This window comes from Kryptolebias marmoratus, linkage group LG1, assembly GCF_001649575.2.
Source record: "Kryptolebias marmoratus isolate JLee-2015 linkage group LG1, ASM164957v2, whole genome shotgun sequence".
NCBI classification, from domain to species: Eukaryota; Metazoa; Chordata; class Actinopteri; order Cyprinodontiformes; family Rivulidae; genus Kryptolebias; species Kryptolebias marmoratus.
Window position 1 is genome coordinate 34,949,358 of NC_051430.1, and position 17,238 is coordinate 34,966,595.

Sequence of the window (17,238 nt, forward strand, 5' to 3'; positions counted from 1 at the left end):
CCGGGAGGAGGCCCAGAGGAAGACCCAGGACACGCTGGAGAGACTGGGAACGCCTTGGGATTCCCCCGGAGGAGCTGGCCCAAGTGGCTGGGGAGAGGGAAGTCTGGGTCTCCCTGCTTAGGCTGCTGCCCCCGCGACCCGACCCCGGATAAGAGGAAGAGAATGGATGGATGGATGGATGTTTAAAGAACAAGAAGAGCCAGAAGACGTCAGAAGGCTCAGATAGCAGAGGGATGGAGGTGCAACTTCTTATAATGACTGGCTTTGTTACTGATCATAAAAAAACTCCTCACTGCTAACAGCAGCACAGCTTCACCGACACAAATACACACCTAAATGCAGCGTAGGGCAAACACGCAAACAGAGCCAGCTGCTCCAGGCCGACCAGAGAGAAGCAGCGAGAGACACCAGCACTCGGCTAAAAGCAAAGCCCTGTAACTTATTCATGTATCTGCTGAGAAAGGGGAACCTGTCTGTGTCAAAACATTCTCCTTCAGCATCTTTTCTTGACAGCGGAGCCACGGGCAAAAGCAGGAAGATATTTTTAGAGATGGAAAAAAAAAGAGCTTTTAGCCCAAGCTGAGTTTCTCCAATGGATCCAAAGGCCCTGACCAGAAAACGGGCCGGATCTTCTGTTCTGGGACCGATGATCAAAAGCTCCTTTTCCCTGCACAGACGAACCAACCACCACAAGCATTTTATGAAGTATTTCTGAAATAGCTCGTTTCTGTATCTTGATAAACACGAGCATTTCCCCTCTTTCCCTTTCGTGAAGAGACTGAATGCTATAAATACATGGTTTTATACATACACTGTATAAAAAGACACATGACTGTTTTTCTTTTTTTACCAACAATAAATCAGACTAAACCTTACTTAGGATTCTCAAAATCCCTTCTATTTGCTAAATGCCTGAATAACGAGAGCATCTGCTTTAAACTGCATGACTTGGCTCAAACGTTTTGGGTTTCCTTCCACAACTTTCTCACAATAGTTGGAATTTTGTCCCCTTCCTCCTGACAGAACTGATGCAACTTAATCAAGTTTGTAGGTCGACTTTTCAGCAACAAAACACTGACTTAATTCTCCTTAAGCCACTTTGTAACTAATTCATCATTATACTGAGGGTCATTGTCCATTTGAAGACCCATGTGCAATCAAGCTTGCATGTCCTGATCTCTTAAGATGTTGCTCCAATATGTCCACATAATGTTCTTTTCTGGTGATGTTGTCTATTTTGTGAAAAGCACCAGTCCCCCCTGCAGCAAAGCACCCCCCACAGGATGATGCTGCCACCTCCGTACTTCACAGTTGGGTTGATGCAAGATTCCCATTTTTTCCCTCCAATGATCCATTTGGTTAAATGGTTCATTTTCAGTTTCATCGGACCAGAGGAAATGTCTTCAGAAACGAAGGTCTCTGTCCCTGTGTGGATTTGCAAACATTAATTTGGATTCTTTGTTTTTGTCTTCTTCACACAGGGGTCCTTCAGCCCATGTTGGTCCAGGACTCATTCCACTGTGGATAATGCCGATACTCACACAGAACCTTAGTGGTACAGCAGAAAGACATCGCCATGGTGTTTCTACTTGTGTATAATTGTTTAAACATCTGAAAATTAGACCCAAGGATGAATCAGAGTTATAGAGCTCAACACCTCTCCTGATATCTTCGCTGATTTCTTTTCGATTCTTCTCATGATGCCACATGTTGTCAAATAATCAATCAGCAGCTCCCATCATCTGGGCTTCCCCAAATCCTTAAAAAGGCAAAGTAGTATTGATAAAAAATACCTGGCATGTCTTTTTTTTTACAGTGTATGTAAATATCTGTTTTTAGAACTTACACTTTTATTATTTTAACAGAGCATTTACACAGCCATACATGTTACAAAACATAAGTGTTGACAATCTGAAGTTTTCCATAAAATAAACATCTCAGCATGGTATCTTACGACCTCTGTGGGCTCATCATCACACAGCTCTAAGATAAGGATACACTTTGGGAGGGACAAACCTGTTGGACTTATTTACATCAACAGTGCTTCTGCAGGCCCCCAGCGCAGCTAAAAGTAGGTTTTTGAAGTCTGAATGAGTAAGTTATCTTTTCCATTTTATACAATCCCCTCCCTTTTTGAACCCAGGAGTCACAGGAAGGTGGTTCTGATTGCCTCCACCTGATTGTAATGCATTTCAGGGCTGCTGTCAGGAGTATATTTAGCAGATATACTTTAGCCCGCTCTTGGTAACGCAACTGTAACATCTTTTGGCATAGTTTCCTGAAAGATATGGTTTATAGCACCTCATCCCAAAAGTTTTGGAGTTTAGGGCATGACCAAAAAATGTGTGTATGGTTGGGGACCGCTGAGCCACAGTTTCTCCAACACAAGCTTGGTACATTAGGATTATCGGTTTTTAAATGTACACACCAGGGATGCTGTGGCTCAGGAAGAAGAGTCACTCTGAAGGTTGGGTTCATTTTGGCTTTTTTCCCACACTTAAACCTATATATGTATATATAGAGAGAGGGAGAGAAAGAGAAAGTCTTTAAAGGTCTCTGTTAGAGAAGATGCATTGTGTAGCCTGTAAGAGGCTGTTATAGACTAAAAAGAGCAAAATGAATGTGCGTGTCAATGGGTGGGTGAGCTTTAAAGTGCTTCAAGTGGTCAAGATTTACAAGTCTGTGAAGCAGCCCCTTTAAGTTGTGCTTTCATGAAAAAAAAACAACAGTTCTGGCCAAAAAGACTGGTCACCTGCTGGCTGATATGATGAATCATTTAGATGATTTTCTGCAGGGTTTGTGTTGGTTTGGGATAAAGCTGCCATAAGCAGCAGCCAGGGGGGAGTCGTTACAGTTGGAGAAAAACACGAAGCATAATGAGCCTCGTGGGAGCTCAGTTTATGTACACAGAGCAGCTCCTCATTTCTGCATCCCAGGAACTCTGTTTACAGCTGCCAGTGAGAGACGGAGCCATGCTTATGTGATACACTGGACTGAGATGATAAATTAGGAACTCTGTGTGTGTACTTGGCTTTTTGGTACCGTTTCAGGACTTTTCTGGTAAAATCACCTAGTTGCCAAGACAAGTACGCCTTTTAGGGACCAAAGCTCAGTCCTAATATGTCAGAACAATGTTTTTGGGTTCGGGGTTTGCTGTGAATTGAGTTTAGGTTTGGCTTAGGCAAGAACTGCTTAGGGTTAGGTTTCAGGCCTAATACCTAATATAATTACGTGCAAAGATACATAGATACCTGCCAAATCACTGCTCCTAACTTCCGATTAGATTTTATTGATTAATTCTTTGTTGATAAAATAGGAACTCCACAGTCAGATAGATTACAAATCCATCCAACTTCCCACTTTCCAGCTCCTCCTGGAGAATCCCAGGACCAGAGAGGATTTATATTCTCCACAGTAAGTTCTGGGTCCGTTCCAGGGTCTCCTTGTCCGTTCTATCAAAATGCCTAAACCACCGCAGTTGACTCCATTTGATGAGGAAGAGCAGTGACTGTACTTGGATGATGAAGCTCCTCCCCTTACCTTTAAGGTTGAGCTCAGTCACTGTATGTTCCTTGTATCCAAGGACAAACATACTGAGAACAAAGCCCTAATATGTTCTTCCATCTCCTGCTCCATCCTGCTGTGAACAAGACTCCCAGATACTTGAACTCCTCTGTTTGAGGCAAAGACTTACCCCCAACCCAGGGGAGCATTTCATCTCAGCTGCTTCACACGAGGCGCACATCGCCCAGGTGCACACTAAAGGTCCGCAACAGAACCACAAGCCAGATCCTGAGATGCTTCTGACCACCACAGTGCGATTTCTGATGAACCCATTAAAGAAGTTCCATCTGTTTGCGGGACGGTGGCATTCAGATCTGCGATTTATGAACAATGGACTCACCTTTGTGGTCATATTGCAGAACGGTCTTGTGAATATGAACGCCACAAACGGGATCAGAGACGAGGGGCAGACCAACCGACACTGAAACAAGCTCAGCTTTGTGCTGAGATTCACTCAGCTCTTTAGTTAAACATGGACTGGATAAAAAATAAGCCTACACTCCAGCCTCAGGGAAGAACGATTGAGAACTTTTTCAAGATCCCGGACAATCGAGCTCCCATGACCTCCTCAGGATCAATCCAAGACTGGAGATCAGGGGTCTCATTTATAAAACATGGCGTAGGATTTATACTAAAAGTGTATGAGTGTGAGCGCCCTGGGGACTTGGAAAGCGCCTGAGGGGGGTACACATCACCCTGGTGATCATCCAGGGAGAGGAACCTTGAAATGTTGCATGAACATTTATTTTAAATTGAAGTTGGCTTGAAAGGTCCTCATGGCTCACCAGGCAGAAGCATAAATGATACTGCTGTTTTAAAAGCTTAGGATAAAATCCATCTAAGACTAAAGGCGTCTCCAAAATGAGTGTAGGCACAGGTCAGAGTTGGCGTGAGGGACCGACTTTTATAAATGCATCATATTTACATAACTTGCTCTGTTCCGTGATATTCTTCTTGGACTTGCAGAAAAGAGCTGCTGTTTTGACAACCTGCCCAAACCTACATTTATTTGGCTACAAAAGGACACATTATTCTATTATATAACCAGCTAATTTTCTCCTTGTATACAGCCAATACTAGGCACACTGGTTGGCTTTACAGAGGCAGCTGAAAAATGTTTTCCTCCTACTCAGTCATAAACAAAACGGCTAAACATAAAAAACCAGAACTGCCAGTAGGTCGAAATAAACTCTACTTCTTAGATTTAGGTCTCATGGAGGATAGAAGGAAATACTTTCCTTGTGTTTTTAATACCAAGATTGACAGCTTGCACATTTCAGGTGTGAAAAATTCCCCAAAGGCAGTAAACAGATTGTTTGAACTTGGGATTTATCTGCTACTCATTTCACTTCAAGCCGGGGGCTTATGGAAAAGCGGACTTCCGGATAAAGAAGGAAGGCAGAACTCGTCCTGCGGAGGTGAAGCCGGGCTGGCAAGCTGTTGCTTTGGGAACAAAGCTTTGTTGAGCTTCAGCGGCAAGTGACAGCTCAGCTCCTGACAATCCCTTTTTTTATAGGATGGTTTTTTTTTGGGAAAAAAAGCTTTTTGGGTGTTCATCTGTGTTCACCTAATTACGCAAGGAAAACGAAACAAGGGAGCTGAAAAAAAAACCCGAAGCTCGGCAGTTTAAATTCTGCTCTTGTAGGAGGCTCGTTGCCTGTAGGAATCCCAGGAGGAAGCAGGGTTTCAAAGGCGAAAAACCCTTTTTGAATTTAAACTTGGAGAAGGTGAGACAAATATTCCAACACTCAGGTTAAAAAAGAACGAAGCTGGAGCTCAGGAAGTGAGAAAAACAGCTTAAAATGTTTCCTTTTATCCTCTCCATGGTTTGGCCAAGATAACGACCTATTTTAAGGTTTTGGTCTGGGACAGAATATCGATCAAAGATTGGACCGACTGGCTCCCGGCGGACGCGTTGGACCAACTGCTGTCAGGAGTACCAGAAACAATAAATCTATTGGATGATACAGACAGGTGGCAAGCACGAAGACGCGGATGCAACGACCTGACGCAAGTCAAATCATCCATAACCCTGTTTTTAATCGGATCATGCAGCACCGAGTTGTGTCTTCTTTGTGGGTTTGTGTAGCGTGGAATACAAAATAACCCCAAATAACTCAGGAAGAAGACACATGACGTCACTTCCTGTTAACATCAGAATGCCGGGAGCGTGCAGGAGCAGCGACCGAAGCCAAAATGTGCGCTAATGCTTCACATTTGCCCACAAAGATTTCAGCAAAGCAGTTTCCTCCCCAGCTGCAGCTGTTTTGCACGTCCTGCAGTGTAATCATGGAACATAAACGCATCGACAAACACTTTGTGTCTGCAAAACATGTGAGGAGAGCTGCAGACCAGGGACAATCCAGAAATGCTCATGAATGTCAGTTTAGAAGCTATCAAAGTTCTCAAATAAAGCACATTTTGAGAATGTCAATGTTTGTTGGGAATTATCTTACAAAACTAGGAAGGATTTTCGGTTTAGATATTAAAAGTTATGCTTGTTTATTGATTTTAGTAAAAAAATTTGCAAACTTTAGGAAAACGCCCCGCGAAATCAGGCATTTTAGCCGCAACAATCACAAAAAATGCCCATGAAATCCTGGAGGGATTGCTGTATGTTTGGGTACGTTTACTGTCAGGATAAGTCGTGGCTCGTCCTTGCTTCTGTAATGTTCTGCGTGTTCTGCCATGAAAACATCTACGGTGGAACACATCAGGCCGCCTGTAGTACCTCACGTTGGTTTTTTTTCTTTGTGCCCGTCAGGCGCCGTTTCAAGCGAGTAACCAGGTTTGACTCGCGGCTGAACAAAGCTTCTGTTCTTTCTCTGAAAATGTTCAGAGCGAATGCGTGTCACCGTCAAAGCCCCGTACAGACCGAACTTCCACAGCCTCGCGCACACGAACTGCTGTCGTCCTCAGGGAGGCGAGGCGAGGACGCCAGGTTTGAACAGCCCCGCCCCCACAGCACATCGTTACCTCCACAGTCTGAGGAACGATCTGCTGGCTGCAGCCATTAACTTTCATTTACTGCCCGTCTCGCCGGGGCCTTGCCAGGGCCTCGCCGGCTGAATCCGCCACTCGCCGCTCAGGGACGGCGCATCGACCCCGCGCTACCGACCCACCTGTCCACGTCGCCCTGCAGCTCTTTGCTCCTCCTCTGGGCGGCGTCCCGTGAAGAAGCGCCGTCGGCGGCTCGCCCCGGATTCCTCGTGTACAGATGGAGGCCGCCGTCTGTCAGGTATCTGGGAGGGGAGAAATAATTCAGAAAGGAAGTCAACCAGTCTCCAAAAAACAAAGAAAAAACAACAACATCTGAGTTACTCAATATTTACATTTTTAATTAACCGAGCAGAACAGATTGCTGTAAGTTGACTTGGCTGACTGACAGATAATCTAATTAAGGACGTGGATGTGAGGCGCTGAGCAAAAACAGGGAACGCAAGATATTTATTATTGCCAGCCGCTGAAAGGAGGTGCATGATAATGCTTTCATCCATGTCTGTTACCAAAATATCTCATGAACCAACGGACATATTTTAATGAAACCGGCAGACAGTAATCACTGGACGTACATCTAAGATTGATTAATGTTTGGAGTCAACAAAATTCAAGATGGCTGCCCCAGCCAACTGAACTGAGAAAACACAAAAATGGCTAAAAGTCAGTCATTTTTACAGATATTGAGCTTAAATCTGGTGTGGTAGTAGCTGAGAGTCATTCACAACACATACTCCAAATGCTACATATTGTGTCAGATATTTGTTTAAAACTTTAGCATTAACTGTTACCGTCCACCGTGTTTGTCTGTTAGCAAAATATCGTATGAACCGCTCGAAACATTTCAATGAAACTTTCAGAAAATTATCCTCGGATGTACATCTACAGCTGATTAACATTTGGAGTCATTTCAAATTAAGATGGCCGCCACAGCTTATCAACATTGCTAAACTCAAAAATGTCAATAACACAGCTACCTTTGCAGATATTGAGCTTAAATTTGATGTGGTAGTAGCTGAGAGTGATCCACAACACTTACTCTGAGCAGGACCATCTCACAACACTTAACGTTGCTTTCAAGGTTTAATTAAAAATGTTACAACTCCATCATTTCTCATCATGAAATGAAAGATGGCAGATGACATGCATTCCTTCAAGGACATTTAAAAGGATGAAAAAAATAAAAGCAACTAATAACTCCATTCATCACTCCATCACTCTTCCCCGTCAAGAATTTTAAAATCTTACAGATTTTTGACTCAGTACCTTTTTTCACGCTGCTCAGAGAATCTCAGGCACATGGTTGCCAAGTGTTGGAGCGCGCGTGTGTGTGCGTGTGTGTGTGTGTGTGTGTGTGTGTGTGTGTGCGTGCGGGGGCTGAGAGTACCTCTCTTACCCGTTTTCGGCTCATAGATCTAATAAACGCACGAAGGTCACGCCTGGCGAAGTCTGTGAGTTCGCTGAACGGACGTGTTATTCGAACCGTCCCGTTCAAGGTTCGATAAACTCGGCGGCTGTCAGCGGACGGACGGAGGGACGGAGGGAGACGAGCGAGGCCTTGGTGATTGGACAGACTCGCAGGTAAACAGGAGATTTTAAACGCCTTGAGCACCGAACGGAACGCGTCTAAATAAAGAAACAACCTTGAGAGTCCCGATCCAGAAACACAGCGTCCTCCTCCATCTAACTCTGTCTTCTGTCCTCACTCCAACTCCCTCCATGTCCTCTCTAACTGCATCCATATGTCTCCTCTTTGTCTCTAACATCCTTCTGTCCCTCCTCTGGACATGTCCAAACCATCTAACTCTGTCCTCTGTCCTCCATGTCCTCTCTAACTGCATCCATATCTGTCCTCTTTGTCTCTAACATCCTTCTGTCCCTCCTCTGGACATGTCCAAACCATCTATCTCTGTCCACTAACTTTATCTCCAGGTAATTTTTTTATTTTTATTTTTTATGAACAAAACTGTCTGAACTGAACAGCACAGATTCCTACGACACACAGCCTTAGGAGCAAGGTGGGTGGAGGTTCTGTATCAGACTGAGCGCCCCTTATTCCAAAGAAGCTTTGAAGCTAACAGCATCGCTAAATGTGTTAAACTGGTCTTTTCTGATCATCTCCGTTGTTTTTGTGTTGATTTTACGAAGGAAACCTTGAGAAATATTCTAATAATCGTGACTTTTTCCTCTTCCTTCTTCCATCGTTTTAACGGCCACTCCTCGCAGTCCAGAAGTGGCCCGCGCCCCACCAGTTGATGACCGTTCCAGGGGCAGTATTACTCTGGAGGTACACCTGCAGACTTACCATCAGTAATACCAGTTTACAGAGCTACACTGTAGCCGCAGAGCAAAAATATGAGCAAAACAGTAGCTAAAAGCTAAAATGAACAAAACCGAAGCTAAAAGCTAAAGTTAACGAAACCCAAACTAATAGCTGAAATTAGCTAAATTGAATCCATAAATGAAATGTGTGAAACCGTAGCTCAGAGCAAACCTGTAGCTGTAAGCTAAAATTAGCCGAACAACAGTTTAATTAGCAAGACATTAGCTGTAATCTAAAAGGAGTATAAGGATGCTGAAGTACGTCCCAAAGAGCAATATATTTAAAGGAATTGAAGACATCCTCATGTTTTTCTGTGGGGAAAGTTTTTGTAAATAAAGTTATTTCAAAGCCAACCTGGAGGGGTCCGAGTGGCCGCTGTAGCGGGCCGTGTTGGTGCCGGCGCCCACCGTGCTCGGCCTGGGCGCGGAGTACCCGCTTGGAATGGAGGGGGCGTCGCCTGCCTGGAGGCGCGGGGTCTGGGATTGGCCCAGGCGCCAGGCCATGGGGGAGGAGCGGGCGGCGAGGGTGGGCAGGCTCCGCCCGTTGACCTCGGTGGTCACGGTGGTGTCGAAGGTCGTTTCGAGCGTGCTGCGGACAAGGAAAAAAAAAACAATTATTCTTACATCCTTTTTAAATCTTATATCATGAGACGTCACATGTTGGCAGTCAGAGCGTGTGTTGGGAATGACTCTCAGCTACTACCACGCCCAACTTCAGCTCAGTATCTGTAAAACTGAGCAACTTACAGCCTTTCTTGTGTTTGCAAAGCTCTGCTGAGCTGAGAGAGGCTCAGCATCAGCTCAGTGTGAATTAAACAGTTTTACACCCCTGCCTCCTCAGCCTGCCAGCGGCCTCTGGGGCTCCCCCTGCTGCCAACCAGAGCTCACTGCAGCCACACGCCCAAACCGACCCGATCTGGAGCCAGACGGCTGCGCTGATCGGTGCCTTCAAGAACAATCTGCTCACAAACCCAATAACAGCTCGTTATCTTCTCATGTGACAAACTGCTTTGGAAAGAGAATAAAAAAGAGATTTTTTTTTATAGTCCCTTTGACTTGGATGATCACGGTAATAAGCTGTTTTCTGAGGACAGAATATATACTTTTAAAACTAATGTGCTCATTTAAATTAATGTCATCATTAGCCCACTGTGTGCACGCTTTCATCTGCAAATATGAGCAAAAATCAACCGGTTTCTTGCTCGTTCTTGCATTGATGGCATATCTACACACATCTGCAAATAATTTATATTATTCCATGAAGGAACGCTGTCACCCGCCGCCTTAAATGGTTTTAAAATAAGACAATCTGGTTTTGAAAGTGGAGCCTTTTGGTCAGACCTGGTAAATGGCGTTTTTGTGGTTCTTAAAGTCAGCTGGCAGCGGCAGCCATCTTGATTTGGGTTTGTTCTGCAACCGTTACAATCTAAAGAGCCATTTGTCCTCATTTGCTTACCAAATAAAATGCAATTTTATGAGCTGCAAAATGTGCTCCAAGTGTGATCATCAACTGCTGGCCCGTGGGCCACTTCGAGTTCATTGGTGGGGCATTTACTGGCCAGTGGGGGATACATTATAAAGCAAAAAATATAAAATTTATTGGTATTTTTTACATTTTAGGACAAAATAAAAACCCATATTCATGTAAATAATAAAAAGAAATGATAGTTTATAACCCTTTTGATAAAAATAAAAATATGCCTAAAGTTAATATGAAAATGAAGCCAGTTTGGAATGTAACAGTTTATTTTCTTTTCTTTCATAAAACAAAAGCCTTTGTTTAATATTTTATCAGAGGCAAGCTTTTTGTTCTTCTCAGCAGTTTGTCTTGAAGGTATTCCCCAAAAAATTAATTAAAAAATAATAATTGTTTTCTGGTGGATTTGAGAGAAGGATCACGCTGTCCGGCTGGAAGTTGGGTTAATCAAATAGCTAACAAGCTAACGAGCTGCTAGCATAATCTGATCAACGTGTTGCACTCCTCGTACTGGTAGCGTCATTCACAGATTGGCCATTTTTGTTATGGGTGTAAAAATTAACTAAATTAATTGGGTTAAAGCCTGAAAGAGGCAGAGGGACTAAAGACTGCAGGTCCAGGGGAAGGAAACAGCTGGATATGTGGGAGGACCAGCCATCTTAAAGCCTCACCGATAGCAGGAAGGGTGTGAGATTAGCCTTGTATATGTGTGTGTGTGTGTGTGTGTGTGAGCACAGTTGGTAGGAAAAGGGCCGAACACTGACGCCAAGTGTCAGTGTTCGCGCAGCGATGGCAGCCACATTCACGACTCGGGCGGACACGCAGACACGACGAAGGCTGCTGATCTGACAGTCAGAAACACGGAAATCAGTGAATCTGATTCATTCGTCTGCTGAAGAGACAAACTGCCAGGTCAGCTGAGCTCGGTACCTGCAGGCGAGGCAGCAGAGAGAAGAAGAAACGAAGCGTCGGGTCAGCCTACATGAGTAAATGCTTCATAAAAGTGTCACATCCTCGTGGTGGGAAGGTGGAACTTTAATCAAATATGTGTAATGTTCTCATCGGGGAGTTCCCTGACCCAAAACGGCTCACGGAGTTTAAATATCTGAACAAAAAGACGTTTAAAGACGGTAAAACGCCACAAGTTTGAAGGAAAAAAGATCATAAAAACTAGAAAAATTAGAATTTTCTGCTACAATACAGTGAGAACAGAGAATGCTGAATGACTGAAGTTAAAACAAGCTGAGGCTAAAATTAGCACCGTAGCTAAAAACTATAATTACCAAAATCATAGTTAGCAGAACAGTAGGTGAAAGCTAAAGTGAGCTAAATTGTATTTGAAATCGAAAATAAGATCAGCTAAAGTGAAATGCTAAAATAAGCACAAGAGCAACTGAAAGCTAAGATTAGCAAAGCAACAATTATAAGCCGAAATGAGCAAAACCACAGCTAAAAGGTAAAGTCAACAATAAAATATCAAGAGTATCTAAAAACTAAAACTAGCACGACAAAAACTAAAATTAGCTAAACAGAAGCTAAAACTTAAAACTCGTTCAAATGTAGCTAAAAGATAGAATTAGCAAAACAGTAGCTGAAAGCAAATATTAGCTGTCAGCTTAATTTAGCAAAACAGTAGTTAAAAGCTAAAAACAGCAAACCTGGCTGAAAGCGAAAATTAACAAATTGGTAGCCAAAAGCTAAAATAAGCTAAATTAGCATAACATGAGCTAAAAGCTAATAATAGCAGAATACTAGCTATAACCTAACAGTAGCAAAACAAAATGTTTTAAACTAAAATAAGCTGAAATGAAAAATGCTGTAATTGTTTCAATGAAACCAAAAAAAGGTAAATCTTCAGTCAGTTGCTTCAACAATCCCTCCATGTCACACACACACACACACACTCACACACACACACCCTAACTACAGCCTAACCCTAACCCTGACCCTAACCCTAACCATTACCAGTACATAGCTAACCCTAAACCAAACCTAAACTCAACTCACACCTTGGTCCTAAACCTAACCCCAGGCTTTGGTCCCCACAAGGAGCAGCTGGTCCTCACAAGTTAGTATATGTTAGGAAAATTGTCCCCACAATGTAGCAAATACGAGTCCACACACACACACACACACACACTCCAGTCACGTTCCATTATCAGCTGAAAATGTAGCTCCTCTCGAGGTGAGTTTTGTCCCTCTCATTATGCTCAATCATTTCACTTCTCCTCTCAACCCTGACATGAATCCTGTGAAGAACCGAACAGTGCTTCTGACTTCGCCCTGCCATTTCCGCCAGGATCGTGGAATTTGTTTGTTCGGTGTTTTCCTGGTGTTGTGGAGCTAAAGTCAGAGCAAGAAGCTTTGTGGTGAAGAGAATTTACTTGAACGAATCATCAACGCACCTAAACTGACCAATAGGCATGTCCTCGACTCCAAAGCAATGAATATTTTAGCCCTCCTTCTCTTTGTTTCCCCGGTGTGAACACAAACTAAACAAAGCCGACAGTCAGGATGTCATGAGGCAGTTGGTGGATCCCCGTGGGACTGACGAGGATCCCATTCTGTCTTCACACACGGCGCTTGTGTTTTACCTTCCCGACGCCAATCAATACCAGTTTTTCCCCTTGTGTGGACGAGAAAAACAGCCGTGGGGAAATGAAATGCTGTGCGGTATGTGCAATCTGATGTCTCTCAGAGTGACTCTCAGCTACTGCCAGGTCAAATTTTAGCTCGATATTTGTTAAGCTGAATGAGTTATTACCCTTTTTCTGTTGGCTAATGTTAAATAGCTGTGGCAGCCATTTAGAACTGGATTGACTCTAGATGTCTTTTCTAAGAGTATCATTACAATTCTTCCAATGGTTCATGAGATATTTTGCTAACAGGGTTCGCTTCAAGGGTTATTACCTCCACCAAGGAGGTGGTGTTGTTAGCAAGATAACAACTAATAAACAGATTTTGATCAAATAGATCAGAATAAAGTTGGGGTTGTCTGCAACCGGGTAAAGGTAGGAACGTCTCACGGGTCCAGGATGATGCCAATTGATTTCAAAGTGGCTGGGGTCAAAGGTCAAACCTTGTCTACGCTCCAGCAGGCGTTACCTCCGCCAAGGAGTTTGTTTTCGGTCATGTCTGTTGGTCTGTTTGTCTGTTAGCAAGATTACATAAAAACTAACAAACAGACTTTGTCTGAGGGTCCTGGGTGGATTATGTATCATGGGTCAATATGTACCTCAGCATCAGGTTCATAGTTCTTCGTGTACTTTGGTTTGAGCGTCATGGTTTGATATGTAGTTTGGTATGAGGGTGCCGGTCTCATGATTAGGGACATACCTCGGTATGTGTGTCAGGGTGGGAGTTATATTGTATAAATGAAAAACACAAGCCACAGAAAATTCCTTGAGGTCTTTGTTGTAGGCAGTCATACAAAGGAAGAAATGATTCCATCCCACAAACTGATTTCTTGGAATCTATCAAGGAAAAAACAAAGAAACCCTACGAGGAAGCAAAGCGGACAGAGATGACTGACAGTCAGATTCATGGTGATTCCAGCAACTTCTTCTACAGGAGAGAAGAAAGCTCTCGTAACATTAAAAATATAAACTTGTCCAACACAGAAACAAAGTATGCTCCTAATTGTATTAAATTGTACCTGTTTGAGGCTGCTGCCATCTTAATATGGCGCTTACAGCTCCAACTAACCCAAACAGCAGCACCAGATACAACGCTAACGTGCCGCTCCCATGATGCTTTTTACAGATACTTCCTGCTGACTTTCCTCATGCATTTGATGAATGTGGATGAGAAACCCATCCAAAGGGAAACCTGTAGGTCCCATTAAACGTGGCGATAACATGGTGGCGCTGGATCGATCTTGGCTGGCTCAGACTCCTCAGAGGAATGAAGGGGAAAACAAACACACACACACACACACACATTGAGAGCGCCATCTGTCATGGCTGTCGGCAGCCTGGCCACCATCTCCCCCTCTAAATGGGGCTAAAAGACAAAATAATAGACTGAGGGAGGAGGAGAGAGACGAGGAGTGAGCCGTTGCCCAGGGAGCAGACAAACACCGGCGGATTCCACGCGACGCCATCAGCCCGCCGATGAGACAGTCCCTTCAGCTTGCCTATCGAATCCCCGACGCCATTGCAAAACTGGCGAGGAAGGTGACGCCCGTTTTTAATCCAACACGGAGGAGAGGATTATACGGCGACTGTAGGAACAGTTGGAGACATTTCTGATAAAATTCACAGGAGGGGTAAAATAATGTAGCAATCAAAAGTGCTTTAAGTTACTCAATACCAGGGGTGGGCATTCCTGGTCCTCAAGGGTCACCATCCTGCAGGTTCTCCTTGTTCCTCTGCTCCAACACACCTGATCTGAATCAATGGGTGATTAACAGGCTTCTGCAGAACATGAAGAGGTGATTTAACCTCTGAATCAGGTGTGTTGGAGCAGAGAAACAAGGAAAACCTGCAGGATGGAGACCCTGAGGACCAGGATTGGCCACCCCTGCTCAAGACAGTAAATTCACAAGAACACTTGGACCACAAAAGAAGATTTCTGTCCAAGTTATCAGACTCCATATTTAGATTTTCAAGCTGAGATGTTTGTCAGTGTTCATATATGTAATGAGCAGCTTAGCAGCAGTTTATTACCTTCTGTAATCTGACTAGTAATGTCCATAAAAAAGTCAAAGATTTAAAGTAACCACTCTTAGATTCAGAGCAGGAAGTGTTCTGATGCAAAGAGAAGAAGTGGGTTTTTTTAGCAGACAGGCAGAATATTCACCTCAGGCCTTGTCCACACGGACAAAAGTGGATTTTCCACCTTAAAACAACTCCAATCTCCAAATAAAGGTATGTAGGTTTAAATATTTGCGTTTCAAGACGGCAGCAGTCTGCTTTGGTTTTGGCTGCGTTCAGACCAGCGTTAGCTCGTCAGTCCGGAATCAACTTTAACTAAGATTTTCGTTTGCCCAAATCAAAATCTCCAAATTATTCCTTTGGGGCTATGAGTTTATTTAAATTCATTGTGTCTTGATTTTTGTTTTTAATCTGCAGTTCATGAATCAAACTTTTCTTTCTGCCGGTAAAGTCTGCCCCTGCGCCGTAATGGCTGAAGGTTTGGATGGCAGCCAAGTCTGAATTATGTCAGAGTGAAACTGCTCATAAATACTAAGCAAATTAGTTGTGGTCAGTAACATTAATCTACTGTTTGTCTTTTATATTTGGGTTGCAAGACAACAGAATCGTTATGGGAGTACCATTTAGTTAACTGATTTGTTGTCCCTTTTTGTTGCACATCAGCAGGACGGCTACTTTTTGAACAGATCATGCTTTCATGATTACGAGAACTCCCGGACAGCAGCGTCCGCGTGCCTACCTGTGGCTGATCTGTGTCCCCCGTAGGCTGGACATGGTCTCTTCCAGGTTCTGCCGCAGGTCCGCGATGTTCTTCACCGTCCTCATGCGCCTCGTCTCAGGGTCCTCTCCTGCTGAGACACATTTCGTTGGATTCACTGAAACGCTCGAGTCATGCGCACCGTTCGAACGTGTACAATACAAGAAAGTGAGATTTCTATGGGTGTCGCCGAACGTCTCAGCGGGGTGGACAAGAATGACGACCAGTCACAGCGACAGGAGGCCCGTTGCTGACAGTTTCGAGCCCAAACAGTAAAAAGAGCCTGTCAGGCTGCACTACATGCACTTCTTTTGACTTTTTTATTTTCCTCTAGGCTGATGCAAAAATGTCACGTCCTGACATCATGCAGTCTGTCAGCGAGAGCAGGACACGGTCGTGCTCTGTCAGAGTTCCTGGGCTTCTCTGTCAGACCCAACAGGAGAAGAAAACTGAACCAGAGCTTCTAAGCACAATCTGAGCAGTATTTCAGAACGGCAAGCCCACCAAAAATATCTGCCTGTCCGATCTAATTAAGCCTCGTTGAGCTCGTTCATATCTGCAGGCGGGCACCACAGATTGGGTAATTAACAAGTGGCATGAGACAGAATGGGTGGCAGCCGCTCTGCTTTTCAGTTTTAAGGTGCTTTCAGAGTCAAAGCGTCTCCATGGTGAAGATGAGCAAACCTGCAGATGTTCTTAAATGCAGCGGGAAGGGGAGGCGAGGTGTTCTGCTCCATTATGTTCAGACTTTAAGCAGCAAGCTACCGAATGACGCAGCAAAACGAGTTAAAAGAAGGTGTAAAAAGGCTTTTCACTCACAACCAGTGCAGGTGAACGTCCTTAACCTCGCGCTAACTCGTGAAGTAAAACTCTCGTTATTGCTGCATAAATGTGATGATTTAAAACATCAGAGTTATTCGCATAATAAGGTAAATTCTACTGTGTGCAACAGCTATTATAGGAAATCCATATTAATGTTAAATATGTAAAATCTCAGGATCTCGTAAATTAATGCCTAATATATATTTTGCACATGCAAAATGTGATTTTGAAACATGTTAAATTCATCTTTTTGTTGTTTTTTAATAAGAAAGTGCATCACAGACACTGATATCAACCTAAAAGAAATGTTTGCCCTTACTGAAATGGGTTTTTGTGTTTAACTTATAATAAATTAATATCTTACCAGTCCCTCCAGGATTTCATGGGCATTTTTTGTGATTGTTGCAGCTAAAATGCCTGATTTCGCGGGGCATTTTCCTAAAAGTTGCATTTTTTTTTTTTACTAAAATCAATAAACAAACATAACTTTTAATATCTAAACCAAAAATCCTTCCTAGTTTTGTAAGATAATTCCCAACAAACATTGACATTCTCAAAAGGTGCTTTATTTGAGAACTTTGATAGCTTCTAAACTGACATTCATGAGCATTTCTGGATTGTCCCTGGTCTGCAGCTCTCCTCAC

The 17,238-nt window shown here is 43.5% G+C and overlaps 1 protein-coding gene across 18 annotated transcripts in view; it reads right to left on the reverse strand.

Annotated features, from left to right (window-relative positions):
• nav3 (neuron navigator 3) overlaps positions 1–17,238 on the reverse strand; it is a 316,388-nt gene that overhangs the window by 55,997 nt on the left and 243,153 nt on the right. For 13 of the 18 annotated variants that reach the window (XM_025009451.2, XM_025009452.2, XM_017431566.3 and 10 more), the window contains 3 exons: positions 15,755–15,866; positions 9,239–9,472; positions 6,687–6,806 (listed from right to left, as the gene is read on the reverse strand). In XM_025009451.2, the coding sequence (XP_024865219.1) occupies positions 6,687–6,806; positions 9,239–9,472; positions 15,755–15,866 (466 nt within the window). The remainder of the gene's footprint in view (positions 1–6,686; positions 6,807–9,238; positions 9,473–15,754; positions 15,867–17,238) is intronic. The other 5 variants (XM_037977317.1, XM_037977314.1, XM_017431558.3 and 2 more) reach the window with 1 other exon arrangement.